The following is a 19,675-nucleotide window of genomic DNA, read 5'->3' as shown; positions in this document are numbered from 1 at the left end:
GTAAATATGAATTTCTGAAAAGCTACAGTTTTTTAAATCTTATACTTTATTCATTCAGAATTTAATTTTAGCATACTAATCTTATCATAATTTTATTTTTTAACACTAAAAATTTAAAAAAATTATTTATTTTTATTATATATTATATACGTTGGATCTAAACCCAAACCAACCCAATGGATCTGTGTTCGGGTTCAAAAGGAGTACAATGTGCTCAAGAGGGTAAGCTAGGTGTTAGGTGAACATATCCTTAAATATCTCGCGAGGGCCAAGTGGCCAGGATAAAGCTCTCTCTCTCTCTCTCTCTCTCTCTCTCTCTCTCTCTCCAAAGAGTAAAGACCAAGTAACTCAACTGCTTCACCTAACCACACACCTTAACCCTAGTTAGCTGGGAGAATCGTATTCCCATCCACTCTACTAATTGCTCGGGTGCGGTGGGTCCCCACACCCGGGGGGTTTAAAAGAGTGGAAATACTATCACATTAACGGCTATATTGTGTCACAGCTTTTTCGTATAGGTGACATGTGGGCCCCACGTGCTTTGTACTGGACCGTTAATCTTGCAACGTTAATGAGGAGGATCACCGCGAGATATTAAGCGCTAATCCGAGGCGCATTATATCGCTTTTATTTTGCTAATACCCCGTTTATCCCTCAGCCTCCTATTTCTACGGGCAGCGGTGCGCACCACTCTTTTCCCTCACGCCCTGCCCTGCCCGCCCTGCCCGAACTGCCCGTCCTCNCCCCTCTCTCTCTCTCTCTCTCTCTCTCTCCCTCTCTCTCTCTCTCTCTCCCCCACTCTCCACCCAACTCTAGAGAGTTAAAAAAATCTAAAAAAAAAACCAGAAAAAAAAAAATCTCTCAGCTTGTTAGCTCCCCTCCTCTCTTCGCTTTATCTCCCCTTCTATTTTTTGTTTTCTTTCTTTGTTTTGTGGCGAGAGCATCGTCGGTGATGATGCTAAAGAAGCGGAGCTTGGCTTAGTTCCAGTTATTCGTAGATCCGCTTCTTCTCTTCTTCGACCCCCTTAACAGGTGCCTCTCCTTCACCTTTTTTTTCGTCATTTTTCCTCTTAATTTGGTGTTTATTTGCCCAAATATTCGATTTTTCGCTAGCTTAGTGCCTTTTTCTGTGTTCAAAATCATATTTTTGGCCTCTTTTTTTTCCATTTTTTCATTGTTAAGAAATTTAAGAAGTTTTCGCGATTATTCGGTGGTTTTTGCGTTAATCAGGGGACTAATTTTTCTTTGTTTTTGAAATTTTCCTTTTCCTTTTTTTGAGTCGGTAGAATCCTTGTTTCGTTTACTATATTGGGAGGAAAGTGCAAAAAAACCAAGGAAAAAGTTTTTTAAAATTATTCGTACAATTTTTTTTATTTTAAAACGCTCTTCCGGCTTTTTTTTTTTTTTTGGCTTTGCGGAAAAATATTTTTTATTTTTTATTTTTGGAAAAAATAAGGTTTCGTTTTCTCATTATATCTACTATGGATCTGACGGTTCCCTTTCCATCTCCCACCCTTCCGATTACCACAGGCTCATCCCGATACGAGATCCCAGCCGTCCAAATGGAGATCGTGATCCCATCATCAGCGCTCCCCCGGTCCACGCTATCCTGCGCCGGAGAGCACCCCCGGTCCACGCTAACCTGCGCCGCGGAGCTCCTCGGCGCCACTCCCAAAGCTCATCTCCCCCCAACGGTAACCCTAATTTATCACTTTGTTTTAACTTAATCACTCCTTAATTAGATAATTAAATCTCCTTAATTTTAACCCGTTTGAGCTCACTGTTTACGAAGAGAGATCTCAAACGGTTTCATAACTTCGTTTGTCGCGTGGAGCGGCGAGCGCTATCGTGCGCCTCCGTTTTTTTTGCGGACCCGAGGCTCGGATTGTTTTGCGGTTTATAGCACGGGTTTCAGGTCCGGTGCGGGCCCCACTTGGCATTTAAAGCCAACCGATCGATTTTTATTTTCCAATTTTATAATTATTAATTATATTATTTCCGGTTGAGAATATTCGATTTATGAAGGGAAACGAATATTCGGGTTTCGAGATATTATTGTCGTATAGTGAATAGAGAGAGAGAGAGAGAGAGAGAGAGAGAGAGAGAGAGGGGTTTGTCGTGGTTGGCTCCTCTAGGCGACACGTGTCCTTTTAAAGTTGCACCCAACCAGTCCCTTTGAGCCGGATGAGGGCACGGTAACGAGGGTAATATCGTAATTTTACGGTGCTAAAATGTCACTGAAAATTTAGGTACTGTACTTTTGGGTAGCAGGACAATATTTGGTTAGATCTCATTATACGTTTATATGTGATAGTGATGTGGTGATTTTTTTGATTAATTTGTACGCACAAGACACTTCGTACAAACATAATGAATTTTAAAAATTTAAATAATTATTTGAGTATATTTATATATATATAATTTTACTGTAACTAGTTGACTTAGCGGGGGAAGTTTATTATTTTATCAAGGTTGTTAATTCTTAATAATTTGTTTGAGACCAGACTCAAAAGAAAATCTCTGTTTTTTTCACTGGAGTTACAATAGTATATTGGATTTGTTTTATCAATTATGGTGTACTAGTCCATTTAATATCATCACGTCAACATGATGATTTCTTTTTTATTTTTTTTATTTTCTCAAATATTTTCTTACCGCTGTATATTAATGGTTGTCACACGCACATGTGACTATTACCCGGGAAAATAGAAACTGAACTAAAAAGGAAGTGAACCGCATAGGCTTGTTCAATGTTGGGGGGGAAGGTGAAAACAAAAAATTGGAACTTTTGAATTTGGTTTGTGAGTAGAGAGTAATAATTCGGCCTCTAAAGTGCCATAGTGTGCGTGCTTGAATTAATCAGCACGCACTTCGTGTGATTGCCTGTTCATCAGCGGCCCCTTAAAAGTTTTTGTGAAATAGATTTCGCGAGGGCGATGGCACTTTTGAACAAAACCAAACCGTTCTGAGAAGTTTGTTCGAATTGATTTTGTATGCTCTCACTGTAAGAATTTGGTTCGGCGGTTTGAATCCATCTGAATTGATGTATTCTGCAATTAAGGAAAAACGAGCCGAGCCGAGCCACGTCCACCTAAGCAAGTGATTTTGGTTCCTTATCTAGGTTTATATTTCTTTAGAAAAGCCTCAATACTGGTGTTTGGATTGTTATTCTATTGCTCTGCTTTTAGTGTTGAGTATCACTTTAAGAAGGAAGTTGATGCACATTTGTTGAATTTATAATCTTAGGTTTTCGTATAATTACTCGCCCTAATGTAATTCAGGAGCCACTCTATTTGATGCCGGAGTTCCAATCTGCTGGAAGGAAAAGCAGCAAGTCCGAGCCTGCAGATGCTGAGGAAGAGGACGGCGACGAGGACGGGGATGGCGAAGAGGGCGGTGACTTTGGAGAGGGCGAAGAGGATGTCTCGGAGGAAGAAGGGGAAGGGCACGAGAACCCGAACAACAACAGCGGGAAGAAGAACCCGGGCGGTGACGCCGGTGGCGAGGAGAACGGTGAGGAAGAGGAGGAAGAGCCCGATGATCAGGAAGATGGTGACGACGACGACGATGACGACAATGACGACAATGACGACGACGATGACGACGACGATGACGACGGGGGCGAGGAGGAGGAAGAGGTGGTAGAGGAGGATGATGATCAGGAGAACGAGGAAGAGGAGGACGATGACGAGGAAGCGATTCAGCCCCCGAAGAAGAGGAAGAAGTGAAGCTCTGGATTTTGATCAGCTTTCCCTCTGTTGTTCTTTTTAAAACTCTGTCCTCTGTTTCTCTTGCTTTAACACTTTCTCTCTTCTATCTCCCAACTGTGGGTTATCTTTCTTTATGAGGTAATGGTGACTCACCTTTAGAATAAGAGGGTGGTCTATGTAGTAGTTTGTAGTAGTAGTAATTTTATCTAATGGCATTAGAGAGGTAACTTAATTGGCACCTTAGACTCGGCATTTGAAGAGCTCTTGAGCATTTAACATCTGGGGCTTGCCTATTTCATGCTGTTAGATCTCAAGTTTAAGAATATCTGAAGTTATCCTTCTTCCTAATGAGATTTGCATCTATTTTCGCAGCATATAGAAATATGGTCTCTGCTCATAATCTTGTGATCAAAGTTGAACTGCTACATTTGGGAACTTATTTTCTTGTGGCAAAATCGAACATTGCATCAACATTAGGATCGAAATTGCTTTTTGTTCAGTAACTAAGCAATGTAAATACTAGATTCATGCAACCAAGAAAAAAGGAGAAAAAGCTTGTCATAAACACCTTGCTTGGAAGAATTTGAGGGCTGTGACATACAATTCAAGAACACAGAATTATGTAAACAAACCAGCTAATCTTTCAAAACAATATAAGAATTTTATTTTAACCCCATAGTGGCACTTGCATATTGAGAGGGAGAGTATTGTGCATCATGAGAAACACAAAATGTTTTTGATTGCGAGTACACAAGGAAAGAGAAGTACAAAACAATCTAAATTAGTTCGGCAAAAACGATAAGAGCATTCAGGCTACCACGGGCGGCTCAGCCGATTGTTTGTTACCAACACTGCTGCTGCTGCTGCTGCTGCTACTGCTGCTGCTGCCACTCTTACAGCCGTTCTCGCAGAAGCCCCCTGCTTTCTCGCATGTTTCTCGGCACTCGCTGTATCCACCTCCCGAGTGCACCCAAGTGCACAGCTGCACAATGCACAGGCTCACCCCGCGTGCGCACTCATGGTGACAGGAGGCTGCTGAGGGTGGCTTCATGGAAAAAGCCACGGTCGAAACCAGAAGGGCGAGTAGCAGAACGGTTACCTCCCATCTGGGCTTTCCTACTGCCATCCCCACTTTTTGGATTCCACAAACTTGGAGGATGCTTCTTGGCACTTGTTATATGGAGCAAGGAAATAAGCATGCTTGTAAACACTTTTTGTGTGAGCAAGAACCCTCTTGGTGTGTATTCTGTTGGTTTGTGTACAGCGCAAGAACGCAACTGAGCCAGGCGTCTTTAGCTTTTCAAGAGAAAAGGTAAATAATGTCTTTCACTCCATATGTTATTGACCAAGCCAGTGGAACCGGAGAAGTCAAAGCGAAGGAGGAGTCAATCAAAAATTATACAGAGACCCAAACAGCTGCTCGACTACTTTGAAATAAGCCCCAGAACTTTATATTTCTTTTTTAAATCCCTCAACTTCTGGTTTTGGTTATTTTCGTCAGAAACTTTGTTTCAACTACGGTCCCAAATTCGAATGAAATAACTCAAATTAAAAAGAAAAAAAAAATCTAAATTTGAGGTGTCGATCAAAACAAAGGGATCTATGGGCCATAATTGGAGTCTCCAGATATTTTTGCCTTTTCTCTCAAAAGAAATGTAACTCAGTGCGGCTAGATCATCAACAGAATGCATTAATTGATACTTCAATCGAAATAAGAGACTACACTCAATTGCAGGGGAGAAGAAACTGCCATTAACTATATACCCCAAAAAAAGGTAAAAGAAAGGCAGAATTGATTTCAATGATACGATGACACGGTTTAAACTCACTGATCAGAGAAAACAAATTGACTGCAGACTTTGAATCGACCAAATAAAGCAGTATGCAAGTAAATTTCACTTTTAAGTTTCTGTATTTCATGCAGTATACTTTACCTCTCAGCAGCAATCCATTCTTCAAAAGAAAACCCATCAGAATGGAAGCAAATTTCTGCCATGTCTCATTCACATGCCAAAACTTTCATTAGGCATATCAGAAGGCCAAAACCTTTAGATGCCGAAGTTGATTCCTATAATGCCAGCATAAAGACAATATAGAGGGTTCAAGACGAAGAAACCAAAACATGCGGACTACGAGGGAACGTACATCACCTAGAAAAAAGTTTGGTGTATTGAATTGACTGTAATAGTTCAGTCTCTTTAGATTTGTTTTAGTTGATGTCCATCCGGTGCATAAGGTTAACACTACAGTGCATCCGTGGTTCAAATCTTCTCAAGAACAATACACCAGTTGGATTTGTCATAGAATTGGTCAACTATGGCCGTATTTTCTACGCCGGAAACTAACCTGGAAAAAAGAAAGAAAGAGGTCGAGTTTTATGATTACAAAGATTCAAAAGGACGAGTAAAAAAGCCAACGATGCTATACCTTTGGAGTTCCCCTTCAGCAAAAACATGGTAATAGCGGTTGTACACTATCGCCCCCTTCTTATCATCTTTCTTCGCGAGCCCATTTTCCAGAGCAGAAGCTGATGCACCGCCAATCTCAGCACGATGGAATGGCAGGTGCCAAGGAACAAAGTATTCTTGCTGAGTTATACTACACCCATTGTCCGCAGAAGGAACTGAAGGCGATGCCACAATTTTATCATCTGGGTTTTCTTGAACATCTTTTACTCGATTCTCTACCTGCTTTGATGCACCTGAATCTTCAGCGGTCTCTGGAATGCTCTCTAACTTGATATTTGATTGGTTTCTAAGCAGAGAAATGCTACTATCCACCCACTCGTCATCATACTTGTTAAAAAGAGGAGTCCACTTAGCGAGCAACGACTCGTCCTCCTGTTCAACAGCCCACACCGTGATCAAAACAAGACCGCCTTTCCGAACCACCCGAATCAACTCCTCTACGGCCTTCCTCCGCCTCGTTTCGGTACTCAGATGATGTAACACCGCAATGGAAATCGCCGCATCGCCAAAATTCTCTCTGTAAGGAAGGTTAACAGCATCGGCGACCATTACTTCGTGCCCTCTTCTCGCGCAAATCTCGATGAGGGGAGGGCTTATGTCGCAGCCAATGTAGAAGCAATCAGGGTTCAGTCCCAGGTACTTTCCGTTCCCACAGCCCGCATCTAAAATGACCGAACCAGGTTTCAAGGAGCTCAAGAATTCGGCTACTTTCGGCCACTTGGCGAACCGGGTGGAGCTGAAATGCGGAGCGATGGCATCGTAAACACGGTGCACGTAATTCTTTTCGATGTCGGGAGTGGATTGGACACTCGGCGCGCGCACATCGTCCTCACAAGATGCCTCATCATTTGAGTTTGTAGAGTTATTGGTGCTAAGATTGAGATCTGGAGTGGGCATTCTAATAGTGCAAATGGTTCTCCGCAATAATATAAATGTACTCAGTTGCAGTGATGAACTTGAGCTATATGAATCGATTTCTCGGACTCCACGAGAAGATCTAAACCTACTTGCAAAATTAAGAAGCATCAAATTGCAACCTCTGCTCTAATCAATGGAACAAAAGCTACTGCAAATAGGGAAAAAAAAATCATATTAAAAAATAATGAGCATTTTTCTTTGTACAGTAATTATAAAAAAAGGGAAAAAAAAAAAAAAAAACCTAATATCCAATATCAACAGCATGTCAATTCATAAATAATCCTAATCTGAGCAACAAATTGTTCAACCCTACACTAATTGCATATTGCAATGCTAATTGATCAAAATAAAAGAATTAAATTCAGGGTTCCGCGAGATTCGCCACGGATTTTAACGCAATAATCTAATAAAAAAACTAGGATAGGATTGGGGATTTTGAGGAACTTGATTACCATTTGTTGAAGGGAAACGCGAGCTATAGAGCGAGAGAGTTGGGAGAGGGCGAGGACGGGGGTCGTCGGAAACCCTAGATGGCGGCGTAGCAGAGCGAATCACGACCGTCCATATTCTGAACGGTCATGATGCTGATAAAAATTGGGTGGGACACGTGTAATGGTATGACACGTCTAATAGTATGATGATCAGGAACGAGATTCGCGTGCGAATCGTAAAGCACCCCCACCTGATGCGACTAATGCCAGAAAGCCTAATAATATGATGATCAAATGTATCAATTTTAATTTTTTTTTGTTTTATAGTGTTTAAAAATTTAAAATATTTTGAAGGTTTTCTCAATGCTATAAAATAATAATGGTGAAATAACCTATCATCAAACATGATGGAGACATTTGACATTCAAATCGGGTTAAATTTTACAACACTTTCTAACAGACTAGCACTCGTTAAACTATCGGTGCAAAATAATTAAAGTTGGTATTTTTAAAATTTTTAATTTTTATATTCGTAATTATTATTTGAATAATATAGACTCATCCAATTCTGACGTACTGTTGTGTTTCCAATTTTTCAGTCCAATTTATTCCATACTTCCAAACTTAGCCGCCCCCACTTAGCCGGCCGCCGCCCCTGCCCCCCTTTTTCTTCTATCTTGCCGACAACTATTGCACACATGTACTGACTGTTCCTAGCGAAAAGTGGCAAAAATTTTGGTGGGTGATATTCGCAGTTTTAAAATTTAAATTCTAGTTGATTCATATTTTCAGTTAAGTTTTTTTAAAAAATAAATCTGTTGTTAAAAATAAATTAAAAAGAAAAAAACTATTACACACACATCGTCATGCACGGCATGAACTAATAAAAGAAAGAAAAAACTTCAAAAAAAAGCTCATGGTTTCACACTTTTTTATTTTAGTACCCTGTGGTTTAAAGTGTATCCAGTTAGTATCATGTGGTTTTTCACTTTATCACTTTAGTATTATATGATTTAAAGTATATCTAGTTAGTACTTTATGATTTTATTTTTGTATCAAGTTAGTACTCTATTATTTTATTTATGTATCAAGTTAGTACCATGTCGTTTTTAAACCACAGGATACTAAAGTGATAAAGTGCGAAACCATAGAGTACTAACTCGATACACTTTAAACCATATGGTATTAAAGTGAACAAGTGTAAAATCATAAAATACTAATTTGATACATTTTAAACTATAGGCTATTAAAATAAAAAAAAGTAAAATAACAGAAGGGGTTTTTGAAGTTTTTCCTAAAAGAAATTAAAGAGGAGCCAAAGTTGCACCACAACTCCACCACTTAAAATTTAGCCTCATAAAGTCAACTCCTTGCTTCACATCTTCTATAAATAACCATTACCACGTACGTTTTATAGGACAAAACCCAGTACAAGTATTTAGCTTAATTACTTAGTTTTTTGTTCTTTTTTCTTCACGAGTGATTAATTAATGGCTTCGATGGGAGGAGACTTAGTTGAAGCGTACGTGATGAGGAAGCTCTACAAGAAGAAGCAGCGAATGGAAGCGAAGAGCTCTAAAGAGAAGAAACCCATAAAACGCTTCTTCGGATTATTAAAAAGCAAAAAGGTCGCTCCAACTGGTACTAAAATATTCGCATTAGCCCCTGACAAATCAGTTAATTAACTACTGAGGCTGGAGGGGCTTATAGAGTTTTTTTTTATTTCTTTTTTCTTTCTTTTTTTTTTTTTTGGTGTAGAGATGGATTAAATAGGAGTTGTGCAATGGCCTATGTGATTTGTGCCTTGAAAAAAAAAGAAAGGTAATTGAATTTTCTTTTTTAAATTTATTTCCCAATATTTAGTTTTTATGAATGTAATTTTTATATATATACAAGAGAAAACCTTTCTGTTTATTTTTCTTTTCTTTCTTTTTGTCATTTATTTCTCAAGGGAAAAAAAAAAAAAAAAAAACTGTTAACAAAACTATGGTTTCCAATGCTTTAGGTTTCGGAAAGCACCAAAAATGTATTTGGAGTAAGTTTGGTTGGTAGAAAAAAAATCGAGGAATAAATCTCTAATTGTTACGATTCGAATCTCGCAAATGAAATTAACAAAATAAATCCAAGACAATTTTACATCGTAAAACATTTCTGGAGACTTTTTAATTCGAATTACCCATTCAAAGACCAACTTTTTCACACTAAGTTGTGTTTTAATCCTAAAATCTAAAAAAGGATTGCATAAACCTTAGGAAAGAGAGTAGGGTTGTGATCTTACAATTATTTGGGGTGTTAGACTTTTAGTATATCTTTTCAATTTATATGTTAGCTTAGTTACAATTGTTTTAAAGACCGTCCATAGCGCAACTAACAAAAGATTCAACAATCAATACATAATTATTTACATTTTGAGCTAAGTTCATATATATAAAAAAAGGAAAAAGAAGTGAATAGCATGCCATCTTTTTCTCACAAAGAAAAAATAAATACTATTTCAGAGCTTCCAAGATCCTACATTTCGATTTTCCCAATAATGGATTCAACAAGAGTCCAGAAAATGACATTATCAAAGCCACTAATGAATGAATTCTAGTTACATTACATAAAAGTCTAGAGTGTAAAATTTAGAGGTTTTTTAGGCTCATATTGAATCCGGTTAAATTCGATCAGCGGCGAATCTCAATGTCAGCAATAAAACCTGTTAATAATGTCACTCAAATTATTGCCCAGTCTGCCCACTGTCTGATCTGAAAGTGGCCTCAGCGATAAACCTTCATATTAATCCAGACTTGTCTCTAGAAAACCAGCTTTATAATCAGTGCAAACAAGAATCCAAGTTACCTTAAGCACAGCAGCAACTCCTTTTCCCTGAACACATATTTATGCTACCAATTGCTGCTACACACAGCTAACATACAGCAGCAGCTTCTGACACTGAAAACCAATTTTCGAGAAAGAATAATTCCAATCATTGTGTCATTCAGCGTCGTAGGAAACACCAAAAAAAAAAAAAAGTGTTTGCGCATTACATTTTATACAGCCACAAATAACAAATTCGCACTGCACAACGAATTGAAGTCTTAGCTCCAGAAGCATGAAAGAACGCATTCTTGCGAAAGAGAACTCCGAAAACTAATTTAGAGGCCTTGAGGACCAGTAAAGATGAGTTCAAAAGGGCATTCGCGCCTCCTGCGGACACAACAGATCCACTGATAGTTCCAAGCAGCGAACGAAAGTGCTTGCTTTATTAAATTGTTTATCACGCGTCACAGAATGGTGCATTGACATCTGTTCTGCCTAGGGGTTTTTGTCGGCTGTTTCGCTGCACAGGTAAAAAACTATCCACATTACGATTTAAAAGTGGGAGATAAAACACTTTAGCATGCATAACTTCATTGATAATCGTGAAAACAATTTCAGTAATGCTCCAACACTTTTCCTAATATAAGTCTGCGAAGAAGAGGTTGAGCATGTATCAGTCTATTTAATGCAATCAACTAAGGATCTATGTTTCATAGTAATTTTGATTTGAGTCTTTTTCCGAGAGTAAATTTTGATACAAGTCTTAGATAAACAACTGAAATCTAGAGCTATAACAACCACAACGTTTGTATTTGCTTCAACACTTCAAAACCTTCCAGTATTATAAGAACAACCATGTAGGAGATAAAGATTATTTCAGTATGTTCTTTTCAAAAACTACCGTGACAAGGCAAAATTACCGTTGTTTTTGTCAAATTGGGGAGGGCGCACCACGACATGCATAGTGATTACACCTCCAGGAACCTCTCCAACTAGTACTCTAGACTCGGCGAGAGTCCGGTTGTTTTCTAATATTCTCCCAGCATTGATCAGTTTCAGATCATTTATGGTTTTCGGAGCAATTTCCTTGTCTATCAGCAAAAAAAATTTGGAAACAGCGTTTAGTAAATCTTTACACTAATTTAAGCAACTATGAGTAACAAATTTAGATAAAAGTGACAGATCAAGCATGAAATACATGGTAGCAATAAAATTCCCAGAACATAGTCTCTATTCTTGCTTTATTAAAGATGGAGCTAAATGATCAAAAGTAGATAACCTAAAGGTAGGTAGAGAAGCCAACTACTAATACATGATGTTTGAAAGAACTATTTTTTTCTTTAAAAAAAAAAAAAAACTTTCTTTTAATCTCTAGAAATTTGTTTACTTGATACCTTTCTCATGAGAACTAACTCTGACAATCCTATCAATGTTGGTACTGTAGCCCACTAATAATTAAAACTCATAGAATGAACAACAATAATAATTAAGATGAAATGAGCCACCCCATTTAAATCAATATTAGTTGGCAAGGCCTTCAGATGAATTGGGATGATGGTGTCATATAAAGTACTAAAATGAAAATAAACTACTTAACAACCATGACTTGTATAACATAAAACCAATTTGATCGGCTCTCGAGATAAGCTCAAAAGGGTTAAGTTTCGATGATATCTCTCTGCAGTAGCACCATTCCTGTATCTCTTAGAAAAAAGACGAACAATGGCGTCATCAAAAGAAGATACAGTATCAATCCTATATTTACTATAGTCGATCTTGCATGGAGTGCCGCTCATACAACAATAGATAAATTTCTAATTTGCAAGTTTTATGCAATTTGGATGCAAGGGACGATAATATGATTGAAGAAGATATTACAACAAGCGACAGTGAATATCAAACTGATGCAAACTGACAAAACCAGAGAAAAGAAAATTGTACCATAACCATATGCAGAAGGACAAATATGCAGATGGTATAGACTGATTTCCTAGAACATTATAACAATACAATTAATTTGATACACGAAGTCAAGCTACAACAAGCAAAGGAAAAAAAATGGAAAAAATAAATAAATAAATGCCACCGAGTTATTTAATAGATCATTTTCATCAGAATTATAGAATAAGCTATCCATACACAGAAATTGAGCATAATTACACTGAAACTATAATAGCATAGAATCAGAAGCAGCCAAGTTAACAATTTTCCACATTAAAACCTATGTTTGGTTAAACCAAATTGGACATAATCTAAAACAGATAGTAAAGGAGACAAATAAAAACCACACAAGATCTGGAGATATTAAGCCCTTTTTTTAGCTTATTAAAGACAATAAAAGGTGTAACTAGATTCAACTTTCCCATTAAAACGCCAAAAGAGAAATTGTAATTAGTTTTGCCAACCAGGAAATATAAATTACTAAAAAAAGAAGAATTTGGTAAAGCTGTAAGAGGGAACATAAATGAAAGCAAAATATTAACTTGATGAACAATAAAAAGCAATTAAAAGATCACAAAGCTCCCACCTTGTGGCCACCGAGCTAATATGATTTCCTTGAGAGACGCCACAGTTGTTGAAGGATCATATTTACTGGGCCCAATATCAGTCCCATCAAAAAGCCTAAATTTTACCTCAATTGAATCCTCTCCGGCCATACTAAGATCAATCCCAGATGAACCAAAACCTCTCCTTAAATACCCACCATTCAAAACCAATCAACTCAGTTCCTAAATCAACAGCACCCACCCCCAATTCCCCCAACAAAATCGAATTCCGGAAAAATTTTCCCCAAAAATTAGATCTTTATGGACCCTAACCAATCCAAAGAGGAAAACCCAGATGGGGATTTCGCCAACTTCGACTAAATCGGGTAAAATATGGAAACTATTGGATGAACCAAAACGTAAAAAAAGGAAAAAAAAAAATTATTGGGGAGAGAGAGAGAGAGAGAGAGAGAGAGGGTTCTTCCTCTTTCTAGATAGAAACTCCAACGCCGTCTTTTTCTTTGTGCGTAAAACGTTGTCGAGGAAAGCTGATGCGAGTTCTCATCTTCTTAGTAATGAATATTTTTGACTTATAATAAATCCAATTCTTTAACCAGGAGAGATCGAGGCAGGGGAAAAGTTTAAGTCCACGTGGCAATTTTGGATTTTTGATCGTCTAATGTTGGTTTTTATAGCAAGTTATTTATCTCACAAAATGATTACATGTGAAAGTAGGAATGGAACTTAAAGATCGAAATTGAGATATTACGATAATCACACATCACACGTTGTATTAGAGAGCGTGTGAGAACTGAAAAGTTTATAAATATAACGAATACACTAAAAATAATAATTAGATTTGAATATTTTGGACCAAATAGTATTTTGGACGAAACCCTAGAAATAATAATTAGATTTAATTTAAAAAAAAAGATCGCCTACCGTGTACAATTTGTTTAAAAGGAGTTGGTCAGGAAATTACTGGTGTATCTTGTGTGCGGATGGTCTGAAGACTGTTGATCACTTGTTGGTGGGATATGTCATTAACAAATTCATATTTTTTTTGCTCCTCAAGACTCCCACGTCCTCCCCTCCACTGAGGATTTCAATACTGCCTGGGAGGAGTTAGAAAAGGGGGCACTAGTTGACACTGCGAAGACTCGGATATTTATGGCGGCCACGTGGTGGATGATCTAGTATGAAAGAAACAATATTATCTTTCGGAATTTATCTATGAATGCTATCTCTATTGCTCATCGGAGAACTGGCGAAAGAATGAGCTAATTTTTGTAGAGTTGGATAATGTTGGTGATTGTTACACCCTTCCTTCTGACGCTTATTTTCGTCTTTACCATATATACTCTTCTTTTTTCTTTTTTCTTTTTTCCATTGACTTCTTATTGTCTCGAGGCTTTGATTGCCTCATTCTATATAGCTAAATTCACTTAATGAATGAAGCAAGTAGCATGCTGCTCTTTTCTCACAAAAAATAATATTGGCCCAACGAAATATTATTGTTAGTGGCTAAATCATTATAGATAGAGAAAAGGTTTGGATCTGATTCTACTTAAAAGATTAATCTCGTAACAACCAATATAGTATTAATCTTAATATCTAATTAATTTTATTTTACTGATCGTACCTGGCTGTAATTTTATGGACTGTACCCAACATAATTAACTAAAGGCTTGATAGTTACTAGTCAGTATTCAAGATTGCAAATTCTAAATTCAAAATCTATTAATTTTATTTTTAAAAAATAAATAAAGCAGAGAAGTTGCTACTTTTTTCTAAAAAAATAATTTTTTTTTTGTAATATGAGATATAAACAGTCTAATCAAAATCATTATTTTAATTTATTCTAAAATAAGATAAAAAATATAAAAATTATTAATATTATTAATTTTAGAAAATGGTAGCTGCGCACTCCATTTTGAGACTCACAAAGCCCTTTAAATTTTGTAAAAAGTTTTAAAACACAAACATTATAAGTCAGTCCTAAAATTAAAAAAAATTATAAATTTCTTTTTCTAGTTTAATGTTTACACTTTTGTTAACAAAAGAAATAAAAAATACTCATGATACGCCTGAAGCATTAATTCTAAGAATTATTCCTCCCAAGTTGTGCCAACATACCGTCAACTAAATGTTTGTCAATAAAAACTAAAAACAAAATTATACACATATAAATCAGTATAGTAGTATTTTGTATTTTTCGTTTAAAATTTAATTTTTTTGTAATACAGTCCAGTCACTTAATATGCAAAAGTGTAACACGAGAAAAAAAAATATACTTATACGTATTATAGAAAAATATATCACCATAAATCATAAATAGAAGATAAAAGAGATTGCCGGATTGAGCAAATCAATTGGGTGTCCCACTAATTCCACCTACTACGGCCGTCAACATAGATCTATTATTGCAGTTTACCTGTCACCATCATTCATCAGCATTAATTGTTTGATGAAGTCAATTTCTTTTTCTTTTTTTTTTTCTTCTCACGAGTACAAAATTAATCACCTTTTTTTGGAAGTAAAAAAAATAAAACTATTTAATCATCCAATTATTGTCTTCCTATATATTAGCATATATGTAAGAGCTCCACCAAATCGAATGCCTCCAATAATACAAATTGCATGTAACTCAGCATACGCATTTGAAAAATCTCACACACGCTTTATAGTTTTTTTTGAGGGAAAATTTTTTTTTTGAGAGAAACACATGCTTTATAGTAACACTCTCTTTGGATAGATTATACTTGGCGCAACCTGTTAAAAACTCGATTGTCCGCATTCGATATCCTAAGTTTAAAGTTTATTGTTGAAAAAATGAACGAAATAAATAGCTTGTTATCTTTTTCTCTCTAAAAAAATATTCTCATTGAATGGACCGGACAGAAAATTTTTAAAAAAACTAATAAAATAAAGTAATCAAAGAAAATAAATTTATTAATTTTAGAGAGAATAACCAATATTTTTCTCTCAAAAAATGGAGAGAAATTTATTTTCTCTTTTATCTTTCCTTAATCTAAACAACAACAAAAAAAAAAAAACACTTATTAATCTTCTTTTCTTTTCTTTTCTTTTTTCTTCTTTTTTTCTCTCGTATTCTCTCCATCAAGCTGAAGCATTACAAAAAGAAAAAAAAAAAAAAAAGAAAACAAAAAAGAGCAATGGGCAACACAAAAGGTCCGACGGCCCAATTGTTTCCATTGATGGCCCAGAGCCTAGTTGCCTTTTTTGTGACAAGGCTCCGTAGTGGATCTAAAGTTTGGCATATTGGAGTTGCATCACATTACTTATACATCATTAACTACATATATCAATTATCAATTATAAGTATTAATTCCAAAATCTAATAAATTTATTGAATAAATATTATCTGCAACGTACCATACATATAAGTCTATCACCTCCGCATTCGGTCGCGATATATTGCTCTAACTAGCTATCAGTAGAAAATTTGTGTCTAAAATTTGTAATCTCTGACACGTGTATCTTCTGTATATAATATATCCAGTACATTAGATTTTTTAATACTAAACTATGATGATCAAGTGTAGACGATAATGACTTATGCAACGATGGGTGTGTATGAGTGAATTTATGCCCATCTTAGTATCTCTGTAGCTTTCTATAATTGTATGTGTGTAGTTACATGCATCTAATCCAATCACTAATCACTAATTAGTAGATATAAAAAAGAATCGTAAGTGTATATGTATAAGGTAATCTAAATCCAATAGTTATAGCAAGTTATTAAACTTCGAAATGGACACATAATAATAATAATAATAATAATTTTTTTTCCATGAATTTTGGGATTTAGCTTATCCGGGAATTCATGCCACGCCGGAGAGAACTCGAGACTCTCATCACCACTCCAAGTTAACGCGTCTCTCCGCGCACGTGTCGCGATCACGGGCCGTTAAAAAGGGGCAGTCCCCGGGGGGCCACCACGCCCACGTCAACGGTCGTGATTTTTTGGGATAATTGTATACATACACATATAGACATCATTAAAAAGAGTAATTATTTATTAATGTTTCGGCGTTATTACGTGCCATAATTGCAGATTAGTCCCCCCCGACTCCCCTATTCACCGCACCCGCCCCCTCAAAACTCCCCCTACGGCTACGGCTTTAATTGCAACATGACGATCTCACTTTTTTCACTTCTAGCTGGCACTGCCACACTTTTCTCTTCTCGATACAGGAATCTCCTCATCTCTAATAAAGAGAAATTATTGCGTGCGCTTGGTGTGTTTGTTAAAACTCATGCACCATTACGTGTGAAAACACATTTTTTTTTTTCATTTTATTTAATTCTTAAAAATATGTGCTTAAAATCTATAATAATATTTTAATATACAGGGCTTTTAAATAGTTGATGATTTGGTTAGACGCGGTGCACCGAATACTCCGGTGTTCTTTGGATGATATGTTTCTATTTCGTGTAGATTCTACTTCGGTGTGCACTCTCGAGATTTAGAGATGCCTATTTCTCTTTCGATATATATATATATATATATATACTACCCCTCCATCGCCCCCTATAAATACACGTCAACCCCCCTTGGAAAAGGTCTCACTCCTCTCTCTCTTCTCCTTCCTGCGCCATTGTCAACCTAATATTGCTCCCTTCTCTCCTCCTCTTCACCAAAACCAGAGAAACCACCGCCACCATGATCCCACTCGGCCTCAAAAACCTAGCCGACACGAATCTCAACGGCCCCGTCAACTGCGTCACCCGCAACAACATCCGAGCCGTACGATCATCCCCACCTCGCTCCCCCGCAGAAGAGTGCGTAATTAACGACGCCCCCGAAGCCGAAACAGAGGAGGACGCAGAAGAAGAAGAAGAAGAAGAAGAAGAAGAGTACGAGGAGGACACGTGCTGGGCTGCGTATGGTCGGAGGGGCAGAGTCGGCGGCCGCGGCCTCCCGCCGCCGATTCCGCGCCGGCGCGAGCTGCGGCGCACGTACGCGGGCGACGGGCGCCTCGTGATTCGCGAGGTGGCCTCGAGGCGCCACGTGTACTTCCGGGCGCGGAGGAGGGGCGGTAGGCTCACCCTCCGACTCGTCGAGTGCTGCGCTTCCGCGTGTGCTTTAAAGCGCGAGAACGAGGAGGCGGAGGAGATTACCGGGGTCGTGCGTGATACCGCCGAGGAGGAGGAGATCAGTGCGGGAGTGGAATCATCGGAGCCGTTGGATCTGTTTGCGGGCAGGGATCAGACGGTGCAAGTGTCGTCCGCGTTGTGCGGGGAGGGGTGTTGCGGGGTCAACCAAAGGTCAAACCCGCTCATGCACATGCCCATGAGCAGTATCCCAACGGTGCATGGCTAGGCCGAGAATTGGAAATATATGTGAGAATTTATTGTTGCATGCACCTGGTCTATGCACCAGGGTCTTTAAGATTCGAACCTGGAGGCTCAACAATCTAAATGTAAAACGTTAGATATGATTTTGGCCGGTTTTACAGTGGTTTATTTAGCATCGAAAGGTAATTAATTTTGAAAATCATTTATCTGAATTTTAAGCAGTTGCTTTTAATTAATATTGCTCGTAAAATCAGTGAAAAAATTTCAAAGAAATGAAAATTTTAAAATATTTGCTTTTAGATTTTATATTAAGGCCTCCCCGTTTGAGATTTGGAGAACCTGGTCTATAGACCAGGTATAGACCAGTTTCCATGCAATAATAATATCTTCTTCGTCGCTATGTGGCTTCTTAATTTGTAAACTTGCGAGATAAATAATTAAATGTGAAAAGTATTTAAGAATATTTTATACAATAATTACTATATATGGGTATTTAGAAATTTATTTGTTGTATTTTACAGTAAAAAAAATCTTGTGGAAGGGCCAAGTTGAATTGGAACTCGATCTGTAGCAGTAAGTAATTTTCACCATAAATGTGGTTTGGTGCTCTTCACGAGTGCAACTGTCCCAGCCACATTGCTTGGAGCCAGGTGTTGCATCCTCGTTAAGATTGAAACAAAACGTTTCAAGTGATGAAATTTTGAATTGAGATAGTATATTCATAAAGGAACAAAGTTTCAAATTATCTATATTTATATCTATATCTATATCTATATCTATACTATATATAAAAGCGTATAAGAATTCCGACAATGACAGGCGGAATTCAAAAAGGAATAAAATAATATTCCCTACGAATGGTTATAATTAATTTATTAAAAATATCTCAAATAAAAATTAACAGCTATAATCAATCTATTAAATATAAAATAATATTTCCTACGAATGGTTATCATTAATTTGTTAAAAATATCTCAAATAAAAATTTGTTAAAAATATCTCAAATAAAATTAATGGTTATGATCAATCTATTAAATATAAAATAATATTCCCTACGAATGGTTATAATTAATTTGTTAAAAAATATGTCAAATAAAAACGAACGGTTATGTTCAATCTATTAAATTTCTACTACATATAAAAATCTATTCTCTATAAATGGTTATGATCAATTTGTTAAAAAAATATCTCAAATAAGAATAGTTATAATCAATCTATTAAAAAATAGCATTGGCATCCATCTATAAATTCAATTCTATGAACAATTATAATTAATTTATTAAAAAATATCTCAAATTAAAACAAACGGTTAAGATCAATTTGTTAAAAAATGACATTTCTATTAATCTATTTTACATTAAAATTAAAATTTGATCATGTAACAATTTATATTGATTTGAAATAAATTATAATAATTGTTACGTGCATTTGCACGTACATTCAACTAGTATATATATATATATATATAACACATTTTTAAATGGTTCAGGGTAAACTTCAAATATTATTTCTGTGGTTTCGCATTTTCTCTTTTTATT

The 19,675-nt window shown here is 36.7% G+C and overlaps 3 protein-coding genes across 8 annotated transcripts; 1 reads left to right on the top strand and 2 right to left on the bottom strand.

Moving 5' to 3' along the window:
- On the top strand, positions 807 to 4,058 carry LOC109711534 (retrotransposon-like protein 1). Its single transcript, XM_020234645.1, has 3 exons — positions 807 to 1,032; positions 1,531 to 1,694; positions 3,282 to 4,058. Exons 2-3 carry the CDS (start codon positions 1,563 to 1,565, stop codon positions 3,726 to 3,728), a joined length of 579 nt encoding a protein of 192 aa, XP_020090234.1. The 5' UTR covers positions 807 to 1,032; positions 1,531 to 1,562; the 3' UTR covers positions 3,729 to 4,058.
- On the bottom strand, positions 4,347 to 7,686 carry LOC109711533 (alkylated DNA repair protein alkB homolog 8). Of its 6 annotated transcripts, none has more exons than XR_002216637.1 (4): positions 7,549 to 7,686; positions 6,138 to 7,244; positions 5,645 to 6,056; positions 4,347 to 4,880 (listed from the first exon to the last, which is right to left on the bottom strand). XR_002216637.1 is itself a non-coding variant. In XM_020234642.1 (3 exons), exons 2-3 carry the CDS (start codon positions 7,202 to 7,204, stop codon positions 5,972 to 5,974), a joined length of 1,152 nt encoding a protein of 383 aa, XP_020090231.1. In that variant the 5' UTR covers positions 7,205 to 7,244; positions 7,549 to 7,686; the 3' UTR covers positions 4,347 to 5,971. The 6 variants fall into 6 exon arrangements, 3 of the variants coding, with proteins under 3 accessions (XP_020090231.1, XP_020090233.1, XP_020090232.1); XR_002216636.1 differs by having other exon boundaries at positions 4,347 to 5,778; positions 5,856 to 6,056; XR_002216635.1 differs by having other exon boundaries at positions 4,347 to 5,778; positions 5,861 to 6,056.
- Positions 10,029 to 13,397, bottom strand: LOC109711997 (membrane-anchored ubiquitin-fold protein 3-like). Its single transcript, XM_020235398.1, has 3 exons — positions 12,857 to 13,397; positions 11,250 to 11,420; positions 10,029 to 10,849 (listed from the first exon to the last, which is right to left on the bottom strand). Exons 1-3 carry the CDS (start codon positions 12,984 to 12,986, stop codon positions 10,794 to 10,796), a joined length of 357 nt encoding a protein of 118 aa, XP_020090987.1. The 5' UTR covers positions 12,987 to 13,397; the 3' UTR covers positions 10,029 to 10,793.

Source organism: Ananas comosus, linkage group 6 (assembly GCF_001540865.1).
Source record: "Ananas comosus cultivar F153 linkage group 6, ASM154086v1, whole genome shotgun sequence".
NCBI lineage: Eukaryota > Viridiplantae > Streptophyta > Magnoliopsida > Poales > Bromeliaceae > Ananas > Ananas comosus.
Note: the sequence above shows the minus strand (reverse complement) of the source record. Positions and strands in the feature narration are given on the sequence as shown.

What these genes read in the sequence shown, in the direction of transcription:
- LOC109711533 (XM_020234642.1), bottom strand. Translation starts at nt 7,204, where the DNA reads ATGCTTCTTAATTTTGCAAGTAGGTTTAGATCTTCTCGTGGAGTCCGA. An exon ending in GCTGAAGGGGAACTCCAAAG is followed by an intron (nt 6,057 to 6,137) that starts GTATAGCATCGT and finishes TCTTTTTTCCAG; the next exon opens with GTTAGTTTCCGGCGTAGAAA.
- LOC109711534 (XM_020234645.1), top strand. Translation starts at nt 1,563, where the DNA reads ATGGAGATCGTGATCCCATCATCAGCGCTCCCCCGGTCCACGCTATCC. An exon ending in AAGCTCATCTCCCCCCAACG is followed by an intron (nt 1,695 to 3,281) that starts GTAACCCTAATT and finishes AATGTAATTCAG; the next exon opens with GAGCCACTCTATTTGATGCC.
- LOC109711997 (XM_020235398.1), bottom strand. Translation starts at nt 12,986, where the DNA reads ATGGCCGGAGAGGATTCAATTGAGGTAAAATTTAGGCTTTTTGATGGG. An exon ending in ATTAGCTCGGTGGCCACAAG is followed by an intron (nt 11,421 to 12,856) that starts GTGGGAGCTTTG and finishes TTTTGCTGATAG; the next exon opens with ACAAGGAAATTGCTCCGAAA. An exon ending in CCAATTTGACAAAAACAACG is followed by an intron (nt 10,850 to 11,249) that starts GTAATTTTGCCT and finishes TTACCTGTGCAG; the next exon opens with CGAAACAGCCGACAAAAACC.